A 27,615-nucleotide genomic window follows, 5' to 3' on the forward strand; every position below is an offset into this window, starting at 1 on the left:
AGCCTATAGGGGGCACCAGATTTCTGTACAACGGCTGTTCTGTCGTGCTGCTGTGGCCCCTCTCTGTCCCCTCCAGAGGCATTTTGCCAGCCATGACATCACTGCTGTATGTCCCCTCTCTGCTGTCACACAATGGACCACACATACACAAAGGACACGGCAGTGATGTAACTGGTGGACTGTTCAGTCAAGACTTAATTACCAACAAAAGAAATTCTCCAGAGTGAGGTCTAATTTTACCATTTCTGGTAACACAATGCAGTGATTGTATCACGGCAGCGCAAACAAGACAACGTGACATTAGCTGAGAGAGATGCAAGGTTGGTGCTGCTTGTGCAGTTCCTAACCTTATTTTACTCTGAAAGGCCTTTTAAAGGGTCAGTTCACACAATGTTTGGTGCTATGGACTTCACAGATGCAGCTTCATGTGATGAGTTTTGATATATCCATCGCTGAGATTTCAGCTGCCAGCTCAATACAGTAAAGGTAAATGGATCAGGGCTGCAACTATTGATTATTTCCATAACCATTTAACCTAAAGTGGAAATCATGAATCGATAATCAAAATTAAAGGACACCTGTTTTTATCATTCAATTTTTCCAGTAAAAACACTAAACACTCTTGTTCCAACTTGTCAGTTGTAATGATTCGGCGCTTTTCTTTGTTGTATGCATCAGGAAATTAATCATTTGAGGGCTTTGGATGGTTGGTTGGACACAAAAAGCAATGTGAGTCATCAACTTGGCCATTTTTCACAACTGTTGGACATTTCATCAAACTGTCAATGAACAGAGAAGATCATTAGTAGGAAAGTTGATCATGAAAACAGTTATTTTCAGCCCTGGACCAGTCTGATGATTGTCCTCATTAATAAATAAATCACAGTTTCTTAAAACTTAAGGCGATGTCTCCAAATATCTTGTTTTGTCTGACCACCAGTCCAAATACTCACATTTGAGAAGTTAGAATTAGAAAATGTTTGGCATTTTTCCTTAAAAAGACTTAATTAACAATTCCTGAAAACGTATTTTGTGTACTTTTATCCACAAATTGTTTCAGCTCTACAACAGAATTTGGATTGTTTCATGAAAAAGAATAAAAAAATAAAGATTTTGATGGCAACTTTCTGGAAACGTGAAAGAAATCAGGCCAGGTCAGCTAAGTGTTTTCTGTTTCAGGACAGACATGCTGCTGTTTTTCCAAATGGACTGTTTCAGTGTCTTTAAATCCCACTGACCTCCACTGTTCTGATTCAGAAGCAAATATCTCTTCTCGTCACATACCTCGTCGATACCTCGAGGGTTATAGTGAGAAAATGTTTTTCTGTGACCAGTGAACGCTGCCTTTAAAAGAGACACACAAAAGGCAACAGATGGCTGCATAAAGTCAAAACACGTTGTGGTTATCTGAAAACTTTCATTTATTATATAGCAAAAGTAGCTTTCTTGTGCAATTTGCTGTTGTCAAGAAGTCTGTAACACTGTTCTGAGAACATTCATTGAGCTGGTGACAACTATAAGATCCCCCCAATCAGCATTTACTCACCACTGCAGCACCACTCTGAACTCTGCACACCCCCGACAACACAAACCAAACGAGTATCAGCCTTTTGAAATAATCATCTTTTCTCTCAGAGAATATTAGTATGCCTCAGTGACTAGGTCACTTAAAGTATTAAACTCCTAGGAGTTAGTTTAACAGTTTTACTAACTCCTACAACTAAGTCCATGAGCCGCAAACAGGGGAAATGTCTGCTACAACACAAAAACTGAATGGTCCATTCATGTAAAGTACCATTGAACATAGAACTCATCTCAAAAGTCTAATGAAAAGCATTCAAAGTGCTTCTTCAAATTAAACGTGGTAAAAATCAATTACATGTGAAGATTTAATCAACAGAAAGTGTTATAAAATTGCATTGCGTTAAGGGGGCATAGAGTTAACAGTAGAAAATAAAGTAAATAACAAAAAGCATACCAAAAAACAGTCTGTGGTCCATCAGCCTCTTTAGAATACTCTGAGGGTTTTGGTGGGAGCAGTACAACTTCATGCAGTGCAGAGCATCAAGACCAAAGGTCCTGATTCCACAGTTCTCCATCCCTGAAACTCAGATCCTGGATGAGAAGTTGACAGCAGCTGTTGTGGATGGGGGCGCAGACGTTAGAGGGGTGTGACGAAATAGTCTGCAGGTTTCTGGTAGCTGTGTGCTTGCTGGCTGTGTTTCTGAATTTGTTCTTGCTGCTGCTGCTGGATGATCTGCCGGACTTCCTCCTCCAGCTCTGGCGGGATGATGAGCTGGTCGTCAGGGTCCGGCTGGGCGGGAGCGTTGAAGTAGCCCCCCTGCTTCCTGACGGGGGCATCGGCTGCTTCCTCTATGAGATCCTGGTTCCTCCCTTGGCAGGCCACGGAGCCGTTAGCTCGGGCCCTGCGGCCCAAAGTCCCTGACAGAGCCTCCCTGCTGAAGCAGGGAGAGGAGGGAGGGACAGGGGACGGGGAGGAGAACGGAAGATGTGAAGGCTCGTGATGGGCGGGGACAGCGGGGGGGATGTTTGTGCTTGGTAGAGCATGACCCTGTGTTTGAGGTACTGGGCAGTCATAGCGGTGGAGACAGTGGATGTCAGCCTCCACCTCTACACGGCTGCCGTTAGAGAAGACACCAGCGATGGGCTCCTCGTCCTCACTGTCAACCCCGTTGTCAGACAGAGCTCCAGAGAACTGTCTCTGGAAGCTCCCACCTCCACAGCCAGGTCTGCGCAAGCCAGCTCGCCCTGGCAGGTTCAAGTGGGATGCCAGGGGCTCGGTCTGAGGTGGCGGCTCCTCTGAAGACGCCGTGGATCCTACCTCGCTGCTCATCTCAGATGTGCTGAACTCGCTGCTCAGCTCGCTCACTGTCCCTGAGGAGGCCGGGGGCAGCGGCACCCCGCCGTCACCGCCTGCTGAGTAGGGGTGTGTGCTGGTGTGTGCACCCAGGCCGGGGCTCGGGGGTGGAGGTGGTGGCTCGCAGAAACAGCAGCAGTCTTCTGTGATACTGAGCTGCACAACAACAGCGCTGAGGCTGTCAGAGCAGCCGTAGCTCTGAGCCAGAGTCACCAGCTTCTTAGCAGCAGCCAGAGCGTCCGGTACATTCCTGACCGCCTCCACCGCCTCGCCGGGAGACAACAGGTCCCACAAGCCACGGCTGCCCAGGAGAAAGAACTCATCCTGCGGGGTGAGGGTCACCGTGGAGATGTGGGGTCTGGGGGTCACAGACGGGCACAGGAAGGAGTAACCCAGGATCCTGGTGCAGTCAGTCACACCACTGACTTTGTTATCCTGCAGCAGAGAAGGACAAAAGATCAAACCTCAAATGTCTGATATCAGTTAATGTCTTACAAAGAATTCAATTATCATCAAAATGTACTTGCTGTCCATCTGAACGTTATTAATTAACTCAATTAACTAATTGTTTCAGCACTAATATCAGAAATCACCATCAACGACACAGTTCACACAGTCTCTACGGGCACTGTCTTTACCTCGGTGATGATGGCGTTATGCTGCCGGACCCTCTGGTACTCCGGCTCCTCTTTGACGGTGTGTGTGGTGGAGAGTTGCATAGCTTTGCCATTGCGGCACAGAACAGCCTGGCACCTGCCCACATTGGCAGCCTTCAGGGTGAAGCAGCCGCCGTGCTCACCAGGAGCCACCGGGTCGTGTCTGATGTGACATAAAGCTGCAGAGCCGCCCATCCTCTGGCCTGCTGTGCCCAGTTTCCTGCAGGAGAGCAGCACAAAGTTCAAGAGAGTGTGTGATCACAGTCACTGCAGTTAGCTGTGGAAGCATTCAGGTGTGGTTGTTTCCCTTCTGTGCGTGTGTGTTTACCTTTGCATGGTGAGGAAAGTGTTGGTCATATAATCTTCCTCCCTCTGGCCCCTGTGAAGCTCCTCTGCCAGCACGTCTCCCATGGTGCACTGCAGCAGGTAAGGCACCTCCACGTTCCTGTCTCCATCAAAAACTCCATACAGGGCTTCACGAATCCCACAGAAGCTGTCGAGGGCCAGAGCAGCCACACACAGCCTGAGGACACCAACGAGAAGATCGACAGGTTATCTCTGCGCTGTGCAGAAAGAAGGAAGTGGAACACTGACTGCCTGTTTGTGACTGGTCCAGAAGGAAGCAGCAAGCCTTCCGACACCAGATGCTGAAAACATGACTGTAGTCCCGGCTGCACTGCACTGACTTTTTTTTTTATTATTTCATTACTATCGCTTATATCTTTGTGTAATTGAGTATATTTTAAAAGCACTTGAAAAAGTGCTAAACAAACCAAATAAAGTTGACTCACTTACTGATAATTGTGTCCTGACAGACTTTAAGAGATCAATAAAACACATGAATTTGGAAGGAAAAAATGCCGGTGAGTCAATGGTTAGAGAAAAGAATGCGAGGGGGGAGGACTGACTTGTTTTTGACTCCAGAGGCCTCTGTGTAGCCGTGGCTCCAGACTGCAGGGGCCCCGTGGCTCTCACTCACACACGGAGCTGAAGGTGATGGATCCACCCTGAAACATCTGATATTACTGCAGAGAGGAGAAAACAAGGAATAGCCAGTTGGTTTAATAATATGTGCAAAATATATCTGTTGTTGACTCAGTGGATACTGCAGGATGGTTCAGGGTCATACTTGAGGAGCTCCAGGCTCTTGTGGTCCAGGTTGAGGCGAGGGTTTCCTGTGAGGTCCAGCTCCTGAAGCTTCGGAGGAAGCGTCTCTGGCAGAGTCATCTCAGTCAGCTCGTTGCAGCTCAAGTCGACACACTGAGGAAGTGACAGACGAAGGGTCAGCTCACAGGACAGAGAATCTCTGGCTATACTTCTTTTCAATATGACTTCAATTCAAGGAACAATGAAGCCTCAGATGTAAATCCCATTAAACTTGCCTCAGACCTGCTGATTTGTTTCTCAAGGTTCATATCCGCATCAACAACAGAAAGTTGTTTGTCCTCCAACGCTGCTTGAAAATGTGATTTCACTTGTGTTGCAGAAATAATTTATCATTATGTGACACATACTTGGATACAGTATGTTTCTTATCACTTTAATGTTTCTCCTCTATAGGCCTTTTGCAGGGCACAGTGGGAAAAGCATAGATAGAATCAGTAACATTAATGAGAGCTACATTCCCTTTAGGTGAGCCAGTGTCCAGGGTTTGGAGCTGTACATGCTGCCTCACTGCAGAGGCTCCCCGGGACACTTCATGAAACAGAGCCACTGTTAATGTTTGTAGTTTGTGACAACCCCAAGTGGGGTGGGGTTGTTTGGATCTGTTGGTGTGTGTATATGGTGTCTGGCTCGCCCTCTCCTCTTTGTTTCAGAGCGTGATTGATCATCAGCCTCCGGTGTGCGTCTTAGTGGGCGGGGCTGCGGCTTTAAATACCTGTGGAATCGGCCCATTCACTCTCTTGGCTTCTCATTCCCGGCGTGACCCTGCAGCTCACCTGTTGCTTTTGTTCATTTTTAGGTTGCATCCAACACGCACAACACACACACACAGCCATGCACCCGCATTCACCGCTGATATTCTACATTACAGACACACATTGTTGTATTTAGTTGTCCTTAGTTTCTGTTGCCTATGTTTGTTAAATAAATATAATTTGCAGTTGCGTTCCCTCTTGCGTTTGTTTGTCAGAGGAGTGAGCCAGCTTTGACAAGTTGTCAAAATGTTTCCTGTGAACAGTGACGAGCGGTGTCCAGAATGGAGCAGGTCTGTCAACATGTTCCTTTTCTGTGAGACAACCCACAGGTGACATCTTATATGCTATGTTACACATGGCACAGCTGCTGCTAGGCTACACTAAAGGTCCATGTTTTTAGATGTTCTCATTCTCTTTTGAACCTACTGTGTTGGAATATGGGCTTTTCAAATTTCTGACCACTCATGACACATCCACAAATGTATTATTGTTCCCACCCTTATTTCACACACGCTCATGCACAGACAGAGTATGGAACTGACATTTGGGTTCAGAGAAAGGCAGATTAGGGAGTTACTAGGAGATTACAAAGGATTTCCTAATCTGGCCCAACCCAAAAAAGATGAGCACAGAGGTAGACAGACAGACAGAGATGTGACAGGAGACAATAGGAAGGATGGTTTTTAGGGTAGAATGACCCTGATTTTCATCTTTAATTTCCCAACTAATTCAACAAAGCACCTAACCCGGACAACAGCTATCACTGATCTGCTGAAGCGTGTGTGGATGTTTTGTGTGGATGTGGCGCTAGAGGAAAGACAGCCACACGTTTACATTTTCAATCTCCAGAGGACCATGACAGCTAAATGAAGGAAACGATGCCTAAAATACCTGTGTAGCTCAAACTAACCTTGATCTCCGGCAGCTGGAGAACCTCAGGGAATGCGCTGATGCAGTTGGAGTGGGCAGAGAGTGTGTGCATACGCTGGCAGCTGAGGATGGTGGTGGGCACAGCCCTCAGTTTGTTGCCGCTCAGGTCCAGCTCCTCCAGCTGCTCCAGCCGAGCCAGTTTACTGCAGGGGGTGGAGGCACGGTTATATCAGAGCACTGGCACTGCAAACTGTATTTTTAGGAACCACATTCATCAAACTCATCTCTCTTGTGACCTTAGCCTGGTTCTGGAACAAGTCTCTGATTTTAGACTGGATGATAATGTGCCATGTTTCTGGGATTACGACAACTCATAAAAGCGAATGAATGGGAGTTTGAGCTTGGCTGGGCCAAAAACAATACAATTAGGTGCTTTGAAATGGGTGATGTTCTGCAACCTGACCTGGACCTGAACTACACTTTAATAAGTGATGCTTCTGAGGGTGACAGTGTTTCTGAGTTTTCTGTTTCTTATTTTAATTTGTCCTTCATCACCACTCATACACTGATTAGCTCTTTTGTGAGCTCACTTCATGTACAGTACTGAAATGTACCTGGCAGTGAAGGTCTGTAGCTGGTTGTAGGCGAGGTGAAGCACCCTGAGGTGGCCGTGTCCAGTCAGCAGAGGGACACACTTGTCGGTCAGGCTGTTGTTGGTTACATAGAGCTCCTCCAGGCTGCTGAAGCTTTCCTCTGATAGGCTGGCTGCAGGGAGGTTCTCCAGCTTATTGGCTGATACATTTAGGTATCGCAAGCTGTGATGAAATCCCAACAGAGAAGACAAACTTAGTACTTGAACAAATGACTTGATGAAAGCTAAAACAGACTGATGTGAAGGGAAAAAATAGATAGATGGAGAGAGAGATGTGGAAAACACAGGAGGAGATCAAATGGGCAAAGTGTGTTATCATGCACACCTCTGTGCTTTAATGAACAGGTTGTTGGGGAGCTCAGTCAGATGGTTGTGTTGGAGGTCCAGGACCTCCAGCTGTGATCTCTCTAGCCTCTCAGCCAGCCGACACACTTCATTCCAACCTGCCAGCAGTTTTCTCAGGCTCCCACTGGACATCAGGCTACAACACAAATAGACAACACAGCAAGCTCATTCTCTCTTTAAGTACTGTAAATTACAGTATTTTGTGTACCCCTATGTTACAGTAACCCAATATGTTCACCTCATGTTGAATTAATTCTTGAATCATGACTGGCTAGAAGGAGAAGAACAGGATGAGCTCCTGTTGGAATTACTTGTTTGTTTTAATGAGCCTGTACACAATGATAGTGGTCATTACACCATGCGTGTATGCCCCTAAAGAAGCTGTGATCAAATTTTCTGAAGGCAACAGTGCATATTTTTAATTGCTGCCACAGGCTGTACACAGATTGAAAATAGCTCTGCATCAGTGTGGGCGTGTTGCTACAGGTAACGATGAAACCTTTAGGAAAAATACATGTGAGTTTAAAGACTTAGCCTCTTGCAGGAGGTTGCACATTATAACCTTCACCATTTTAAGAACCTCGCTCTACAGTTTGTGAAAAACAAGTCTATGATGCAGGTGTTTGTGTGACGCTCACCGTTCAGGCAGCTCTGTAACACAATTGTGGTTGACGTCCAACACCTCCAGTTTGCTGCTCTCACACACCCACTCAGGGATGCATCCCAGCTTGTTCCTTAATAAAACAAATACAGTCAGCAGCCAGTTTACAACAGGCACACAGCCTTGTTTCCTACACAGTAAATAGGACAGTTAAGTATTCATAGAGTCTTGATACCAGGACAAATCCAGAACAGTCAGATTCTCTGGCACCGGCTGCACCTCCAGTAGCTTCAGCTCTGAAAACATAACATGCATAATTCTTAGTAGTCTGAGAGGGAATGCATATTAAGCAGCAGGCATTGTCTTTTAACATCTATACAACACACAAAAGTGTTCGTACCATTGTGTGCAGCGTGCAGGCTCTTGAGGGCGTGGCCATCGACTCTGAGGAGGGAGAGAGTGTTTCTGTCACAGCGAAGGAGCTCCAGTCTGCAGAGAGGCCTGACATCCAGCTCCTGCAATCCGGTGTCCCTCAGGTCCAGCTGGATGATGTGGACCAGCTGCTCTGAGTCTCCCACTGTCATACTTTGAAGCCGGTTCAGCCTGTACAGGAGAGAACATGAACGTTAACTCATCAGTTAATAAATTTTTATTTCATTTCTAACCTGAGCCCCTGTTGGTTTGGCTGCAAAAATAACAACGGCTAAACTGAACTTCAATTATTTGCTGTTAAGGATTCCAAATCCACAGGACAAAAAGACCAGAACCAGCAGTGATGCAGGCATAATACAGCGCACATTGTTCCTGCAGAGGAGGGAAGTGTTAGATTTCAGATGAGCTTTGTTCAAGCATTGCATCTAAAAATGTCAGAGTCCGTGTGGATTTGTTTACCTGAGGTCTATGTGGCGAGCAGGCAGCCACTGCAGCCCAGCTATATCCAGGACAGAGAGCTGGTTCCCTGCCAGACAGAGTCTCTCCATGCCTCTGAGCTTCTCCAGGACGGGGGGGACGCAACTGAAACAGTTGAAGGACAAGCCGAGGTAGGTCAGGCCCTCCAGAGAGCCCAGCTCCACAGGCAGAGAACTCAGAAAGTTACCATCCAGGAGAAAAGTCTGCAGGCTGGACACAACAACAAGAGGGGAGGGGATATTTAAGCTCCAACTGATGATACACCCCACAGAAAATAAGATGACAAAAAATTAAAATATGAAGGGCTTGACTTTAGTCTGCATCTCTGTTTTAAAAATATCCATGAAACTGACAAAAAAGCTGGGTTAGGAAAAAGCATGCAGGAACTGAAATGAAAATTCATCACCCAAAAGAGGTTTAAGTTTTCTGCAGTGACAGTGTCCTCTACATTTTTGGTTCACACTAGCATCAGCATGACTCTGCACTCTGATCACCTGGACAAAACCTTTGCACCATCACGACAGAAGTCTGGTGCACAGCCAGTTGTTCACTTAATACAGAGACGGATTAATCTGCACTGATGGAACCACAATGACAACAACTCCCGTCTGATGTCTGTCAGCAAAGTGCAGGTCACTGAGGATAAATTCTGCTCTTGGATAAATATCTGGCAATTAATTATCATTAATAACTGCAGCCCAGAGGTCATCACTTTCTTTCAGCCCACTTACTTGTGCATGGTTCCCACGTCTGCAGGCAGAGAGGAGAGACGATTTCCAGACAAGTTTAGCTCCGTAAGCGAGGAGATGTCACACAAGGCCAGAGGAAACTCTGACAGAGCGTTATTTGACAGACTGAGGCTTCTCAGTTTACAAAACCTAGAGAGTTAGAGAGACAGTCATTGAGAGAGAAAGAGGGAGAGAGAGGGAGGGTCAGGAAGAAAAGGGCAGACAAAGAGGGACAAAGATATTAATCTGTCAGTGGTATAATCAGACTTGTTTCTGATTGAGGCTGTAACAAAAAGAAATATGCTGAACTTTTTTAGTTATGTAACGCCTGTCTCATAAACAAGGAAAAGTACAAGAGGGGAAGCCAGCGCCATAACAGTGACAGCACACATGCTATTTAAAGCTAAACGTTTACACGACAAAGTGTTCACTATAACAATGCAGCATGTGGTTCAGGTAGGAACTTGTTTGGATGTGTGTGTGCGTGCGTGTGTGGCTTCCCTGGCTTTCTTGGCCTAACCTAATCTAGTTCACAGAGGGGTCAGGGTGAAAGGCTGAGCCGGACCCACGTCCTTCCGAGGGAAAGTCACAGGCACGCCACAGGAAAAACACATTCCTCCAAACACCACATGGGAAGCGTGTGTTTACAGAGGAACAATGGCAGCAGATTTACCCTCGGCTGTACGTCTAGTCATTTTCATCACGTAAATGTCCGGCTTCAACAGAGTGTTCTCTTTACATACGGTGGCTGCAAAGAAGCCAAAATCAAGAGAAACTGCTCGAAGATAAATACTGGATCAGCAGCGTAAATTTAAGGAAGAGACTGAAACAAATGCTGAATTGCTTCTTTTGGGAAACTAACATAGGTTAAAAACATATACAGTTGGGTGCTCACATACTTAAAATGCTACTCTGACATCAGTCATCTCTCATCAACAAATACAGTGAAAAGACCAGAACAAGCAAGAAATTGATCCTACTAACAAGTATTGTATGGAGTTCAATCCCACATACACTGTCCTGCCGAGCTGTTTTAGGAAATAACTGAGCTGTTTCTTTTTTTTAATCTAAGTATATATTCATGACCTGCAGATTTCCATCTTCTGCAGGAACGCATGGGCTTGAATCTGAGAGCCACATATACAGGACTAAAACATTGCAGGTTCTGTTTTTCTGTTGAAAATAAGACAAATGTAGGATATTGCCAGCTCTGTGTATTAAATATGACACAGCACAATACTCCAAATGTATACTGCTTATCTAATTTGTAGGTCTGGATCCTGTTTCATTCTGATGCTGCTGTTAGAAATCCTTATTGGAGCTACCTGATGTGCTGGATTTTACCCGTCAGCATTACAGCTCAGCATAATCCCTGTGAAAAAGTGGTGATTGCCATCCATTGTTTTTGTACTTCAGTATTTTGATGGGGCACTTGGCCCATAGCAGATGACGAAAGGAATCGGCCGACTGCACAGACCCACAGGCGCTCTCTTACAATGTCACAATGGCTGTCCACTTATCAGAAAGCTTGTGGTTCCATCCCTGTCCCCTGCAGCACTGCAGTCTACAGTCGAAGTATCCTTGGGGAAGATACTGAACCCGACACTGCTCTCAATGCTGTACCATGACTGTGTGAATGTGCATGAATGGTTACCATCCTGATGAGCAGGTGGCACCTTGCATGGCAGCCTCTGCCACTGATATATGAATGAGTGTGTGAATGTGTGAATGCTGATTTGTGTTGCAAAGCGCTGTAAATAGTCGCTAAGACTAGAGAAGTGCAATATAAATACAGTCCATTTACACCAGCGAGCTTCTGGACAAACTGATCTGGAAAAAGCCCTCAGTCCCAGAGGTCAGGTGGCTGGATGTCAAATCTCTCATCACTAGTGTGGCAAACTTGTAATCATCCAAACCACACAGCTGCCCGCCCGCCCGCCCGCCCACACACACACACACACTCATGTCATCTGTAATTTGATCTAAGCTGCTTCGTCTTTACACCATATGGTCGCTCCCCAAGAGAGTAAAAACCATTGAGAGACGTTGTGCATCCAAAAGAGAGAATAACAAAGAGGACAATGCTGCTTTTCATTTGTTGGCTCCTTCTGTTGCCTTGTTCCTCAACACACAGCATGGTAGTAGACCCTGTCTCAGTGTGGTCAGTGCAGGAGTGTTGGTAAAAAAAAAAAACAAAAAAAAAACTCACCTGGTGAGTGCTGGGACACCTTTATGCAGAGAAATGAAATTGTTTTTGAGATTGAGGTGTGTCAGGTCGTGGCTATAAAAGAGCTGAGCAGGCAGCTCCTCCAGGCTGCAGCACGACAGATCGACTGAGTTCACCCTCTGGGACGCAATCTGACAGAGAGGGAGGGATGGACAGGACAGGGTGATGAGAAACTCGTCACAATGAGTCCACCAGAGGCAGTTAAGATGTGGAAAATCTTGCCATCATGATAAACCAACCTTGAATCCATAAGGAAGCAAAGAGTGTTACTGTGGACACAAATACATACATCTGACACTTTAAGTACCTTCGAGGCTGTCCTGTGCCAGCGGAGGTGCTCTGTGTAGGAGTCATAGCTGATATAGTAAGTCTGACTCTGAGGGCCCGCCGAGCTGAAAGCCAGACAGTGGCTGTGTCTCCTCACTTCCTCCACCTGCAGCACAGAACACGTTTTAGTTTCCTTCAATCTTTTTAGGTTTCTTATAGATTCTCTTTAAACAAATCTTCCTTGCCTACTTAATGACTGAAGTTCCATCCAAAAAGTTCCATCTCTGACTCTTCACTTCACGTTTGCTTTCAGAAATGGCTGATACAGCACAAATCCATCTTTTTCTGCTGGGTCAAGAGTCACTCTAACTTGGTGAGTGTGAGCTTTAATTTCAAGTCCATCAAAACTGAAACATGTTGCACAACTCCTCTCAAACATACCATACTCTCAGAGCTGTGCCATGTCATCTTAATTTGGATAAAGATGCATTCTACAAATCCAATTCAAGGAAGCATTTTGAATTTTGTCCCTAGGGACTTGTACAGGTGTGATGGGACAGCAAGTCCTAGGAGATAATATTACCAAACAGAGAAGAGACTTCCCAATACGAAACAGTAAAAGTGTTTTACTCTATGATTATCTTGAAGCAACGACAAAACCAAAGAGGGTGGGCTAGTCTTTATTGATAAATAAGCAGTATGTCATCATTAATGTTTCAATATTTCTTCTTTCTTGAGTGCTCAAATTTATTGTTTTACTAGAGCAAAATACTATGATTTTCTTGAAGGAATAGTCAGACAATTTGGGCAATATGCTTATTGTTTTCTTGCTGATAGTTAGATTTAGAAGATTGATTCCACTCTCATGTCTGTACACTAAATGTGAAGCTGGAGCCTGAAGATGGTCAGCCCAGCTCAGCATAAAAACTGGGAACAGGAGAGCACAGCGCTGTCCAAAGTTAAAAATACCAAGACGAGCACCTCTAAAGCTCACTGATTAATGAAAGTGTAAAAAGGACAAGCTGTTTCTTACAGGGAACTATTTCATGACGGAGTGCAGTGACTTCCAGTTACCAGGCAATCAGCTGTGAGTCCAGGAAGTCACTGGACTCAGCCAAGAAATGGTCCAGCAAATAACTCACCATAAAACCAACAACTGTGTTCACTTGACATTACGATATTTGTACTGATTGAACAAACAAGATACAACATATTAATTAGTTATTATAGATAGTGGTAGGTTTTTTTTCTAACCTTTAAACAGAGGCAGGCTAGTGGTTTCCTACATTTCCAGTGTTTATGCAAAGCTAAGCGAACCATATCATGCCTCTATCTTCATATTTACTGCACAGATATGAGAGGTTTGCTGAGTGCCAAGCAAACAGTGTTTAATGGAGAATTGTGTGTCTGCAGTAACCTGGTGCAGTATGTGGGAGGGTAGGGGGAACACCCAGCTACACAAGCAGTGAACGACCTCTGAGCTCCAACACAAACATGCTTTGCACCGCTGCTCTAATCCGCAAGGAGGAATTCTGTTCCTTTAATACTGATAAACAGGTACCCAGCAAGAATACTAATAAAAGAAGTTAAGAGACATGACAGCGCTGAAGAAAGTACCTTTCCTCCAATGAGAGGGAGGATGTGCATCTTGCCGGTGTGGGCGTGTTTCACAGATGAGACAATGAGGCAGGTTCCACTCAGTGTGACCTGACGCTTCGACCAGCGGTTCACAGGCAGCGCCAGCTTCCCTTTCCGTACGTTGAACACCCCCGAAAGTTGCACACGCTCAGACCCACCAACACTTCGAGGCTTACCTGGAGAGAGAAAGACCCTCGTTACATGAGAATAAATGAGATTGCTGATGATTGTGAACATACTGATGGTTACACAAACCGATTTTATTTTTCCTAATGGCCTTTTTGCACAACAGAACAGGTTATTTTTAGCCTTCTGGGATTTTGTGAATCAACTCTCTCACACCGGGTTTCTCTTTCAGAAAGCGAGCGACAAGAGAGCTAGGTGGTTATGTAAGTGAATCATAGCTAATAGCCCGTGGGCTGAGAGAGTGAGCAGTCACTCAAGCGTGATTTGTTACATTAACCCTTTGCTGACACAAAAAGCAGCCACAGGGCAACGCAGGGGATTGGCCAGAAACACACACATGGAGTTCCCCTGCATTAACTGTGTGTTTAAACACAGTGAAACCAACTACCAATTGATAACATATATTCTCCTCTAAAACGTTTTCCTGTCTGTGTGCTTTATTGTCTGCTCTGGTGATCACACACACCAGAGAACAAGAGGGAGGGAGACACGTGAAGAGTCTGAGCCACTGAGAGGCCTCAAATCTGATTAGCTTGTTATGTAATGTCTTATAACACCAGCACCGTTGGGATCCTGACTGTTGCTTCCCCCAGTGACTTCAACAAAACATCAATAAGCTTCCACTGGGACTATCCAACTCCTGAGTAGGGCTGAGTGTCGAACCTCAGGTCTTTTTTTTTTTTTTTTTTTTTTTTTTTTTTTAACTATGGATTGAAACCTGAACTCTTGTTTAGTTTGATCAGATTTAAATCAGAACTTTAATACTTGAGAACTTCTGATTCTTTTGTTAAATAACAAAAAGACGTTGTAGAAAAACACGCCTACATTCCTCCAAGTAAGGTTTTTGGAAAAAGTGACAGTATTGTTTTTGCAATAGTATCAAGAATGTAAAAATGATATCCAAGCCTACTCTTGAGAAAACTGGAGTTTAAACCTTTAAAGAGGCCTGATGGAGACCTTCTGTATATGATACCAATCCAGATTTTCTTTATTTAACCAGGGTCTACACCTTGAGATTAAAAATCTCTTTTTCAACACAGTGTTTACCAAAATCAAAAACCAATAAAGATCCAACACCCAGAAAGAAGAAAAAAAGAGGAAACCCCTAAAAGCGAAAAATTAAAACAGCTTTCTGAACAAATACTCATTACTTTGGGTGACTACCACCTATAATTTCAGAGCTTTCTGTAGGCCATTTCATGATGAAGGATCTGTCCACAGGAGTCTTTTACCAGAAAAACATAAGCATTTGATTGGACAAACGTGACGTAAACGTACCGACAGAGCACATCAATCTGATTCTTTCAAACAGACCCCATTTTAAACAATAATGTGGAATGTGTATAGTGTGGGTCCGCCCTTCCCTGGGCGGTGCAGGCGAGATGTAGTGTGTTAATATATATAGGCATACATGCCCTTTCCTTCCGTCTATTTCTCTGGACGGAGAACATCCTGTCTCTCATCCAGCAGCCAATAGCCATTTCCTATTCATGCTACAACAAAACTGTTTTGGTGCATCTTGTCCCGAAGTGCACCAAGTGTCTGACCATTTCCAGTTTGCAGTTTCAAGACTTTGCTTGAAGCTCTATTTTGTATTGCAGTTCTTAAACAGCATCACTGAGGTGTGTATCTGGTGTGGTGCAGTGACAGCCACACTGCGAGGACAAAATAACAAATTTGCTTTCACGGCCCGAAGGTATTTGGTAAGTTTTGGACAGAAGTGTCAGAGGACTTTGTTGGGTCCTTGAGTTGAGTCTTTAACCTTGTAGAGTAAAGCAGTGACCTCTGGGTACTGCAGTTCTCAGTCCGCCACTGCGACTGTCTCAGAGAGATCCGAAACACTGAGGAGGTGAAATCTGAGTTCCACTAAGGTCACTTTTCTCTTACTGTCAGCACATTGAGAGTGTGTGTGTGTGTGTGTGAGAGAGAGAGAGAGAGAGAGAGAGAGAGAGAGAGAGAGAGAGAGAGAGAGAGAACACTTGGCAATGTGCTTTTTTGTCACAAGGATTATGCTGAGTCAGACTCCTTTGGCTTGATTCTGCAAATCAACATTAACAAACAATTCAGAATGGACACATCGAGAAGTGGAGCAGAAACATTTTCTTGTGAATTAATGGATAATTTTTCCTTTTCAGGACTATGAAAGTATTTCAAAATAACAGTTGGAGCCACCATTTTAGAGCGGATGTCTTGTGGTAAATAATTCCAATTTAACTTGAAATGTCTCATTTTGGCAAAATCATGAGTTTGCAGTCACTTCACATCGCCACACCACCGCTCCTCCATAATTGTCCTTGTCATGCCAGGAGCACTGTCACTGAAGCCTCTCACTGCTTGTTTCATGGCTGTGTGTTTGTCTGCAGTAGCTGGAAGGGCCCCTGGTTTCAGCAGCCTAACTCTCCGTCATGCTTTGTCCCTCTGTCATGTTACTGTGGGAGTCAAGAGAAGGGGGGTGCAGGGGAAGGCAGGGGAATTTGTCCAGCGCTCCACACTGCATTTTCAGGATAGAGGAGCCAGTTTTGTACTACATCTTAAGTTTATCTCTGCTGTTGATATTTGTTGTAATAGTATGTCTCATTGTGTATTTTTTTAGAAATTAAAAATAACAAAGGAAAAGGAGAAGAAAGAGTGTTCTTCAATGAAAGAAGATGGAGAGACACGCCCAAAATATTACAAAAAGGACTGAGAATGTGAGTTAAATCAAACTGAATAAGTTCATTTTAGTACAACTGATTTACTGTTTCTTCCTCCATCATCACACAACTCTTTCTAACTCTTTCTACCCACAGTCTTTGCTGATGGTGTAAAAAAACAAGGTCACAAACAATATCCAGTTGTGCTAATCCCATAAGAGATCCTGGATGTTTTTCCATCCTCTTACCCTGCTTGTCAGCAAAACAGGATCTTTATCAATAACAACAACAGCAGAAGAAGAGAAACAGCATCATAATGCCTCACAATTTCGGTGACTGGTGTGCCCAAAGAGCACACCTGTTACCTCCAGATGTGTCTCCCTACAGGCATACACACAGAGGGGTTGGGTGGGTTTACAGGATAAACACTGGGCATTGTCCCACCAGAACAATTGAATACACTTGTTTAACAGTCCGACTGACCAAACACAATGACAGCGCTCACGGTACACTGAGAATGGATGAACAATGAATGAGCAGGGACAAGCCGAGCACAACTAACGTGGCATGGTGTAACGAGCTGCTAGCGGCTCTCTGACAGCTAAGGTGCAGTATATTTCGAAAAGAATAATAATAAAACTAATAAAAGTGTCCAGATTTTCTTGCTAACATGCTTGCTGATCTCTCCTTAGGAATAAGCCATTCACTTAAATTTGTAAGTGCTTTGAATTTTGATTTTCCAACAATACTCACCAAAGTAGAAGCGAATCAGGCAGCCAATTTCTGGATTCATTCCCTCCCCCTGCACCCTCCATGGGTCTTCAAATCCCAGATTAGTGAGGTACTCATTTAATATCTGCAGGGGCCTCTCATCATCTCCCAGCCGCCGCACAGCTCCACCGTGCAGCTGGATGAAGAGAGCCGGGGTCGGACTAGCATTGGTGGGCTCCGGCCACCCTCTGCTCCCCCCAGGGATCTCCGGGTCAGGTTGGACAGATGCTTGGCTGGTCAGAGGCCGAGTCTGAGAGCTGCTCGGGCATTTAGAGGGAGGTTTGATTAATTTGGGGTCAACTACGTTATCACCAGTTCCAGCTTCAGTGTTGTCTAGTGTGGTTATGACTTGGCTGGAAGCACAGCAGAGGTCTGTGGCAGGCAGGTCCACTTGCTGGTCTGCAGCAGAGTTGCCTGTTGAATGTGTTGGAGAAGAAGTGAGGTCTACTTCATCTGAGGAGCTCTCAAACGGGTCAGGTTCCTCTGTGGCGCTGTCACAGTTTGGGCTCAACACTGACGAATCTGTGCCCAATCCCAGGCCATCACTGAGAGAGTCCCGGAGTTCTGTGCTTCTGGGTCCACCTGGGCTGAAATCCTCACAGGTGCTGCTCTCCATATCTGAACCAGAGTAGACACCACAACAGTCTGCCACACTCAGGCTCAAATCAATCCCGATGTCATTTAGATAGACCTCAGATGAAGAGTTACTTCCTGTTTTATCATCCAGCAAGTTAGAAGACAGTTTAGCATCAGGATAAAACTGTTTTGTGTGTTCATTCTCCTCTGCTCTGGAGTTTTTGACGTCTACACTGTCACTAACACTTTCAATTACATCACTATGTCCATTGCTGCCTTTACTATTATCATTCAAGTCCACTAGAGCAGCGTTTTTGCAGTTAAATCTCAACACAGCTCCAGCTTTGCTCCCTTCCAGCTTGCTGGCTACCTCTTTAGCAGTGGTATCCACTGTGCACAGCACCGGCCGCGGGTAGGAGGGCGTGAGCCAGTCGTGGACGTGAATGCAGCCCCGCCGGAGGTCCGACCTCACCCATGTCTTATCCGAGGCCTGAAGCTGCTTTGACTGCTTCTGCCGAAGAAAAGTCCTCCTATCCAGGCTGAGGGTGCTCAGCGGCGAGACTGAGGGAGCGGGACTGGACGCCTCCGCAGAGGACACGCCGGGCGAGCTGCTGGTCGGCGGAGCCCCAAGCGACAGATTCCGCTTATGTCTCTGCCGTCTCCTGCTCAGCAAAGAGTTGACAGAAGTGGTGCTGTTGGCTGATGTCAGACTGTAAATGCTGGCTGTTTTCACGGCGGGCATGTTAAGATTTTTGGCGGCACCGCCGATAGCGTTGGCAACTTGGTTCTGATAGATGCCGTTCCTTATCGCAATCTGAAGAAGGGAGGTGGCTGCAAGTCCCTTCCCGAAGAGTTTCGCTTCTGCGCCCCCACCGTCATCCTCCCCGATGGAGGGTCTCTTTCCCGCTGGTAGCGGTGTTAATCCACTTGTCTTAACGGAATTACTGTCACTGCCGGACTCAAGTATCCCCTGTGGTGTTGATGAAGACGAAAGCGCTCCAGAATCGTTTTCCTTCACACTTTCCATCCTGTTGGCTAGCAACGGCGGCTTCAGTTAGTTAGCAAGAACCGTCTGCAGGTGAATGCTAGCCTGCGTTAGCTTACAGTCGTTAGCTCACTGTAGTTGCTGGCCAGTTCCTCCAGGCAAATGGGTATGGCTCCACGTTAGCTTAGCATGCTAAAGTACTGCGTGGTTCCTCCAAAGAGTTATTCCGCTACATCATCCCGTTTCATAATGAGCCTGTTAGCTCGCTTATAGGAGCTAACTGGCTGGTCGACATTAGAAAACGCTTTTCTAGTTGGTCGCCATGGAAGCTAGCGCGAGTAGGCGCGACTGCTGCTGTACAGACGGCGAGTGACGGTCAGCAGTACACGGTGGCCAGGGCGGGGTCTCATTGGATATGAATTATGAGACCTTAACGTGCTGCCCGAAAGCTCGGAATTTGTAAAGGTGTGTACACGACGGGGATCCTACCTCACAGCATGGTCAAAACAACTGGGAAAGTACTAATTTCCCCGGTATTATTATGTTAAGAGCGCTAGAAATCCGTCTTCTTATGCGTGTTGTTGGACGAAACAAGTGGGAATTTAGGAAATTGTGATGGCCAGTTTTGCCATGTCAGTATTTGCATGCACTCTTAAGGCACAGTACCAGAGTTAGTGGGGTGGGGCGATGAATTTCTTATTTTATTTAGTTAAAATTAACGGTGTTGGTAAGCTGTTTGTCACACAGAAGACTTTTACGCGTGGTGAGGCTCGTTACCTCAGCTACACTACATACCACAACTCGGTTAATTTCCACAAATATGAGAAGCAGTAATCCATTCTGATAGCTGCCAGTGCTGCTGTTGATGGAGAAGCTGTCAGATGGAGCAACGTGTTATTTTTTGGCTGCAATACTTTGGATGACTTGCATTGAAAACGGATTGGCGTTACAGTACTGACAAAGGGCCCCTCCAACACCGCATCATGAGATGCGGCCCAGCAGTGTGGCCTCTGCGCACGTGGGGCTGTCCTGCGGTAGTGACACATCCAGCAGCTTTGACTTCTGACGAAGCGAATACTAAACGCATGACTCATGGCACCCACGAAAGCCACGTTTAATGTTACTATTTCTTCTCGTTTTTAAATAATGAATTTCTGAAGCTCCCAAATGAAGGCTGAAATAAAAAATAATATATATTTGTGGAGTAATAAAATGAAATAAAAAAAATAAAGCACACGCCCCTGCTCTCCCCCCAAAAAAGTCACACTACCCTCCCCTCAACAGAAATAAAAATGGGAATATCCTCCTCCTTCTACAACCCGCAATAATCGTATAGGTCTGACTGCACGAGAAATTAAAGTTATTGTCTCTTTGCCTTGTTCGTCTCTTTCTATGACTTGACAGAACGCGTCTTCTGGCGCCACCTACTGAGATAAAGACTGTATCACCATGGCCACCAGTAACTCCTACAGTTATTTAGGAACAATTTATTGTTTATGCAAGTCAGTGGTGGAACAAGTTTTCAGACCCTTTGTTGAAGTAAATGTAGTAAACAGACAATATTTCTAGTAGTAGCAGAAGTACTCCATTACAAGTGGGCTAAAAGTCCTGCATCCAATATGTTGCTAAAGAAAGAGTTACATTTCTGTGATGTATCAAAATTCATTATGCAGCAGAACAGCCTCTGCCAGTGTTACATTATTATTATTTTATCATTTCCGATGGATTGCTGTGTAGGCAGCACTATAATGTTATAGTGGGCCGTGGTGAAGAATTTAAACTATTTTGTAGTTTAATTAATAACAGCAGGTTATACAGTGAAGTAGAAGTATAAAGTAATAGAAAATGGAAATACTCGAATACAATTACCTCAAGTTTGTATCCAATTACAGCGGATGAGTAAATGTGTTTAGTGACATTTCACCTCTGCTTGGTACCTTAGCATAATAAATCATTCATGCCATTCAATGTAGTTACTCTCTCTTATCAGATGGTCTGTGAAATAAAACACAAGTTTACCCTTGACATTAAAAAGCTGATCAAATCTTTGTGTTTCTTTGCCTCTCTGGAGCACAGATACAGCAAATCAATGAAGCTGTTTGATGAGCTATACTGCATGCGCTGATGAGAGGTATCATCAGTATGTTCTAACTGTTATAGCTAACATATGTGCCAAAGTGGACTGCTGTGACATTACAGTCCAACAGAGGGCAAAGTGCAAGTTGCACTGTGACAGTGGAGTTCACCATGCTCTCTCTCCTGCTCTCCTTCTCTTCCACCCTCCCACTGTCGAGTCTCCACCTTGTTTTCTACACCAGTCACACAGACTTCCACTCATCAGGCTGCATATTCCTGTGACTTTCACTTCTTGTTTATTGCAAAATCATCAAAGGTAAGACTCCCTTCTTGTTGTCTAAAATGTGTAATATCTCTTCTTCTGTTGAGTTGATTTACAGTAAAGGTTGAAGTACAGTAAAGTTTTTCAGCATGGCCCGGTCAATGTTCATTCATGGAGGACAAACTGGGCGTCATGTTCCTCTTTCCTTGAACGTTAACAGCCACTGATGCTGGGCCAAGTTTTAGTGTAGGGCACCACTTTCAGTAAACAAAGGGACATGTGATGGATGGTAAATCTCGGGGGGATTAGCAGTGAAACGTGTCTCCCTGCAGATGCACTGAGAGGGGGAGATTAGCCTACTGACACATTAAGACACTGAACCCCAGGAGATGTACTTCCACTGGGATTCAGTCCATTTTAAGAGGTCATTTAATCTTGTATCAAGTCTTAAAAGCCTGCTTTTCTTAGGACAAGTGAAAAACCCTGCCAGTAGGGGTGTGATAATTACACTTATTACCAATGCAAATGAACTTCCTCCAAAAATGGCTTTGAATCAAGTGACATGAATTTGATACTAATTAGACCGAGCACTAATTGATTGACATATATTTGAAACACGTAGAATAAAATGAAATTCACCCTCACTCACCCTGCTGGTGGATTGAATTCAATGTATTTATGAAAAAATAAGATTGTGTAAGTCAATAAGGATCCTCTGTGGGCATCAGGTGGACTACAGGGGGGTGATTTTATTGCACTAATGAAAAGCCTTCATGGAAAGAAAGAACAGAAGAAGAGCAGCTAAATGGAGACGATGAAGAGGTGAAGGCCACTGGAGGATGATAAGTGAAACAATAGCCGGTCACAGTGAGGCAATGCTGTCAATTTCCCCCGTGGGGTATTTCACAAACCCTTTCACTTTCAAATAAACTTTTATTCTAATTACCGACTGACTGATGCGTCTATCCCTGCTGCATGTAAGAAGGTGGAGGGTGTTTTTCACGGCCAGCTTGTGTTGAAAGGAGAGAGAGGAAAGAAACAAAGATGGCTAATCCTTTTCAGAATGCCTTCCTTTAAAATGGGAAATAGAGACTATAATTAGATGTGGCTAGTTTAAGCTCAAGGACTTTGCTAAGCAGCTTTCCCTATAGCAACGTGTGTGCATATGCATGTGTGTGTACGTGTGGTTAACTCACACACTTCCGTTTGTTTTGGTTCCTCAGGCGGAGCACTGACAAATTTAGATTGCAGCAGTCTAAAAATGTTGAAAAAACACACCAGAAATACATAATTGGAGAGTAGTCACTCATTAAGATTGTTTGCCCAACCCTGTCAACTGTTTCAGCAAGGAAACATCAGACACAGAAGAACAGGGGAGAGCACGGTTGTATTGAAAAGGACATTTTTCATTCATGTGCCCCAACAGGCTGGGACCCCAGATGCGTGCCTCTTGACCAACATATAGATGAAAGTTACTTCTAGTTCAAGCTGCACAGATGGCAGTAGCATTGTGGAGCCTGGGTGGCATAGGCCAAATTCCCAGGTTCAGTCCTCAGCAGTGCTGCTTCTGGTGTGGGCCCCATCGAGTTTGGGTGGGGAGCTAGTGTGGGATCAGGTCTTTGTCATAGCACTACTGAGTCCCATTGGCTGGTCTATTTTACTTGGTCTATTTCAGGGGAGCATAAAACAAAGGAGCGCAGTGCTCATCATGAGTAAACCATTGTTGATTGGTGCATTTTAGTTAGAGTACACTTGACAAACATTTTTATCCCAACATGTACAGTTCTGCTGTATGTCCTGTCATGACAATGTTGATTTAATGACCAGTTAAATGAAAGAAAAACAAATTCAAATTCAAAATCAATTGAATTCACTTAAAATATGAATTAGGAACTTCATTTGCGGATACAGGAAAAAACAGATACATTTAAACACACACACACACACACACACACACACACACACACACACACGCACACACACACACACACACACACACACACACACACAAAGCTTAATTTTGGTTGTGGTTTTTGACACTACTCAATAACCATAACCCTGTTATGATGATGTCAAGTCCAGTTTTCATTTGAGCACCTTGGCATCCTTTATTACTCTCTACAGAACACACACTGCACTGTGCACAGATGAATTGAGATGTGTGTATCCATGGGCCTCTGACTGACTGGAAAGCAACTTTTTGTGTGTGCCAAGGAATACAGTGAGCCATCATAACACATTTTATGCATATTACAGTATTTGGATCACTGTATACTTTATCAGTACCCTCAGAGGGTCATCACCAATACACTGAACTTACTCATATTAGAGAATAATAGCGTTCAGATGATCCTGGTTGCGATCTGTCTCTGAGATGATGCAGCTGCAATTCTTTGAGCCAGTTCTTATGTAACTTAAACATCTGAGAATCCTCACTGATACATCTTGTTTCCTGAAGCCCTACTAAAGCGTGACTGTGACAGAAACCTGTGACAGAGTTACAGTCTGTTTTCATTCACGCTGCAGTGGTTCCCAGTAGGTTATTCTTGTATGTTGCTCTGGTGAAAATGGTTTTTATCACTGTTTACTCTGCTGTGGTCACATGGTCAGGGTGAAGGTGAGGTTAACCACAGGTCTTTCTACACTCTTCACTGCTTCGCTGTCTGTTGGCCTCGCTCCCGTAGACATGCACTAACATGCATGCAATGGCCCCGGTCCATATACTAACATTGAGCCCAGATACCACAGAATTATCCAGTCCGTGGTTTTTACGGAAACATGTGGGCAGGATATCACATTCTTTAGGTCTTTAGGAGTTATAAGGTCAAAACAGCAGTAGCCTAAAGAGACTCTGAATATTTAATTTCAAAATCCCATCCCATTTCTATATGAGGTTTTCAAGAACAGGTAAATTGCAGGTAGGATCTTCAAATATATATAGCAATGAAATGAATGAGGGTTATAAGATATTTGGTCACAGACAACAATCCAGCAGCATGTTCTTATCTGGACACTAGACACTGAGCTGATGAGGTTACAGTCTGCTGCTACTGAGTGGCATCTTTCTTCTGTGACTCATCATCACCTCTCCTACAGTCACAAGCTCAATGAGGGATTCCAGTGAGTCAGCTTTTGGTTCAGTTCCTCATTTTTCTGGTCCTGACCCGACTTTGTTTCAGCATCGCATCCCGTAAAAGGATTTGAGGATTAGTAAGGCTGACCGGATTTGAACTCACATGTGGGCCAAAAAGATTTGCCTCACTTGGGAGTTCCAGCTGATATGACACAAGCTCAGATAAATGCTCCGCAAACATCTGCTGACCTGCAGTGAAAATTCTCACTTCCCTAAATTTTCCATGACTTTCGTTCTGACTCCCCGCGTTTCACTTCCTGTAGGGCGCCCATGTGACCAAAACCAGTCATGGAGGAACCTCAGCGAATTCATCTCACCTACATCACTGAACGCATCATCACCATATTCTGCCCCCCTGAATGTCCACAGGAGATCTACCTGCAAAACTTGCAGGAGATTGTTCTCATGCTGCAGTCCAAGCACGGACACAACTACATGGTGAGATGGGTGGAACAAACTGTAGAACTTATAGTCATAAGTAAAAGTAGTAATACCACAGTTTAGAAATAGTACCAAAAATATAAATAAACAATTACACAGAGTGGCCCATTTCAGAATAATGTATATTATTGGATTTTTGATTATTAATGCATTAATGTATTAATGTATTTATCACATAAATTTTGCAGCTGGTAAAGGGTTTTTAGCTGATTTATATATTGCTGAGTAGTTTTACTACAATAATGCTCCGTCAGATTGTTTTGTTGATTCCATTTTGTGTGAATAGCCTGAATTTGCAAGGTAAGCAGTAACTGAAGTTTTAAAATAAATGCACTGGAGTAAAGTCAGTATTTTTCTCTGAATTGTAGTGGAGTAGCTTAAAATGTAATTAGCCTCTCAAAGTGCAAATATCTTACAATTGTACAAAAGAACAGCACTTGAGTAAATGTACTGAGTCACTTTCCACCACTTTGAATAGAAAAGCACATGGGAATCTTTTTTTGTTTGTTTGTTTGTTTTAAGTTTATTTCAGTTTATAATAATTACCCAAAGTAACGGAAAACATCAATCATACCAATTAAAATATTCCAAATATTTTTGAACAATACAGTACAAGATGCATTTAAAGTCAAAATCTCAGTAAAAAAGTATCTTTACCATACCAGAGAGCTATTTTTAATCCTACACACTCACGCACAGTAAATGTAAATGTAAAAAGTAAATGTAAGAAATGTAATAAGATTCTGAAGAACAATAATATACACTGTACATACATGCAGTAATATACACAAAAAATACAGAAATAATCAAAAATGTGAAAATAGATACCTGTTAGTTAAAACAGTTTGAAAATGCTGATGTTTACAAGATTGATCCTGAAATGCCTGAAGGCTACAGAGTGATGACTGAATATATCTGGTCTGACATCCATCCTCAGCCTTCACCTCTTAAACTGCACATTCCTCCAAAGTCACATGGCTTTCTCTCATTTTAAACATCTTTTTGGTTACTTTCATGTTGAATCAAGTTTAATTATGCTTGCCCAAAATCACATATTTGTCTTGCTTTACACTTTGCTCAACATATGACACTCTATCATTAGATCCTCGATGTGGATAAGGAAACACTCCACACAAATCCTTCCTCCAGGAGACATTTATTTTGAAAATTATACGTGATTTGTAGAGTTTCGAAATCTCCCCAAATTTACAATTTAACGGCCTCTAATTTAATAAAAGTGAGTTTGTTTATTTTAGTCTCCAGCTTTATTTGTAATACTTACTGAAGTATGAAAATCAGATTTATATTCATTTCATATGCAGTGCATTTCCCCACATTGCCACAAAATGAATAATGTATGGAGATTAAAGTGAGCACGATAAAGTTAGCAGTGACATAATGTATTCCATTTGCACTACTGAACATTTAATTTCCAGTACTTTTAATTTTAACATCATTAGAGATATTATTTCTATGATCACCAAAAATACTTTTACAATATTCCTTGAACTGTGGAAGAACGCTCTCCTGATGCTGCTCTTTCCTTTGTCATGACGACAATCCTTCCGTCTTTCAGCTCATCAACCTCTCACAGAAGAATGACACTCTCACCCGAATGAACCATAAGGTGACGATGACGCTTCAAACCACCAATCTGAGATGGTAAATTGTGTAATGCACTGTGTTACAATACGTGTGGTTTGTCTGTCAGGTTTTGGACACAGGCTGGTGGGATCACTTGGCTCCTAACCTGAATCAGATGTCCAGCGTGTGCACAACAATGGAGAACTGGCTGCAAACACATCCGAAGCATGTGCTGGTTTTACACTGCCGGGTAAACTTCGCTGATTCCTCTGTGCACACACTGACACTGCCATGTTCCTTACATTAATCTATGCACTGCAGGTACAGGGAGGTTTATTCACCCTGTTTCTGTGATTGTTCTCCACAGGGAGGCAAAGGCCTGCTCGGAGTTCTGGTGGCTTCCTACATCCACTTCAGCAACATCTCAGCCAGGTAACACTGATGCCATGTGAGTTTGTTCAAATGGTATAAAGGAGAGTAGAAAAGCATTTAACTTCAACTTGATTATCATTTGCAAACCAAACAAAATTTGTTGACAGTGAACAGATAAGATGAAGGGTCTACAGCACTATTCTTGGGCACAGTGCTTTCTGCTAAATGCTGCTGTCAACTTGCTAACATGCTGACAATGACAATGCTAACCACTGATGTTTAGCATGTGTAGTGTTGACCGTGTTCACAGTTTTACTTTAGCATGTTAGTGAGTCTGTACAAAGTGCAGGACCAACAACTGTAGCTACTGGCCACACCGCATAGTGGTCAAGGTTCCCAAGGAATGAATCCTAATGGTTTTGGAGACTGTCCACCTCATACCTCCCCCTTTGACCTTTCATGTCATGTCACCAGCAGGCTTCACTGTCCACTTGTACACAAATGTGAGCAAAATCTTGTGGGCAGATTGTTATTAAATCTGCTTATGAATTCATGCATAAGGATCCACTTCAGGTTTTATAACAACTAACAATAATGGTAATCATATGGAAGAAACTAGTGGCTTTAAAAATTTTACATTACATTACAGATTACATTAATTAATGACTCTTATGGGACTCTTCATGTTCACATAATCATTAGTATTCCATAAGTGAAGGGAACTGTGACAGTGAAGTCTGTGAACAAAGGATTGACATTTCCTGGACGTATTGGCAGATCAAAGAGTGCTTACAGAACAATAGACATAATGTACAGAGGCTGATCTGCCGTTCGTCTCCAGCAGGCAAAGGGCAGGACGGCTGATTGAGGAGACTTCGAACTTGACTGCTGTTTGATTTTCGGGCA

At 43.9% G+C, this 27,615-nt stretch overlaps 2 protein-coding genes across 3 annotated transcripts in view; one reads left to right on the top strand and one right to left on the bottom strand.

Annotated features, from left to right (window-relative positions):
- Positions 1-1,397: 1,397 nt before the first annotated feature.
- On the bottom strand, positions 1,398-19,215 carry LOC143317960 (PH domain leucine-rich repeat-containing protein phosphatase 1-like). The gene is made up of 17 exons (XM_076725787.1): positions 17,263-19,215; positions 13,670-13,866; positions 12,093-12,218; positions 11,768-11,916; positions 9,562-9,708; positions 8,813-9,040; positions 8,322-8,524; positions 8,157-8,217; positions 7,959-8,054; positions 7,301-7,456; positions 6,938-7,138; positions 6,364-6,526; positions 4,664-4,794; positions 4,443-4,559; positions 3,863-4,057; positions 3,517-3,754; positions 1,398-3,313 (listed from the first exon to the last, which is right to left on the bottom strand). Exons 1-17 carry the CDS (start codon positions 18,881-18,883, stop codon positions 2,162-2,164), a joined length of 5,181 nt encoding a protein of 1,726 aa, XP_076581902.1. The 5' UTR covers positions 18,884-19,215; the 3' UTR covers positions 1,398-2,161.
- Positions 19,216-21,168: 1,953 nt separating this feature from the next.
- Positions 21,169-27,615, top strand: part of LOC143318577 (tensin-3-like) — a 49,254-nt gene continuing 42,807 nt past the window's right edge. Inside the window, exons 1-5 of one of the 2 annotated variants that reach the window (XM_076726997.1) lie at positions 21,169-21,233; positions 24,576-24,750; positions 26,330-26,380; positions 26,465-26,587; positions 26,705-26,769. In XM_076726997.1, the coding sequence (XP_076583112.1) occupies positions 24,601-24,750; positions 26,330-26,380; positions 26,465-26,587; positions 26,705-26,769 (389 nt within the window). In that variant the 5' untranslated portion in view covers positions 21,169-21,233; positions 24,576-24,600. Of the gene's footprint in view, positions 21,234-24,575; positions 24,751-26,329; positions 26,381-26,464; positions 26,588-26,704; positions 26,770-27,615 lie in introns of those variants that run through there. The other variant, XM_076726998.1, reaches the window with a different exon arrangement.

The sequence above is a fragment of the Chaetodon auriga genome, chromosome 3 (assembly GCF_051107435.1).
Source record: "Chaetodon auriga isolate fChaAug3 chromosome 3, fChaAug3.hap1, whole genome shotgun sequence".
NCBI lineage: Eukaryota > Metazoa > Chordata > Actinopteri > Chaetodontiformes > Chaetodontidae > Chaetodon > Chaetodon auriga.

Coding starts and splice junctions, on each gene's coding strand:
- LOC143317960 (XM_076725787.1), bottom strand. CDS start 18,883: ATGGAAAGTGTGAAGGAAAACGATTCTGGAGCGCTTTCGTCTTCATCA. Junction 12,219..13,669: donor TCCCTCTCATTGGAGGAAAG/GTACTTTCTTCA, acceptor TCTGTGCTGCAG/GTGGAGGAAGTGAGGAGACA. Junction 9,041..9,561: donor GACGTGGGAACCATGCACAA/GTAAGTGGGCTG, acceptor TGTTGTGTCCAG/CCTGCAGACTTTTCTCCTGG.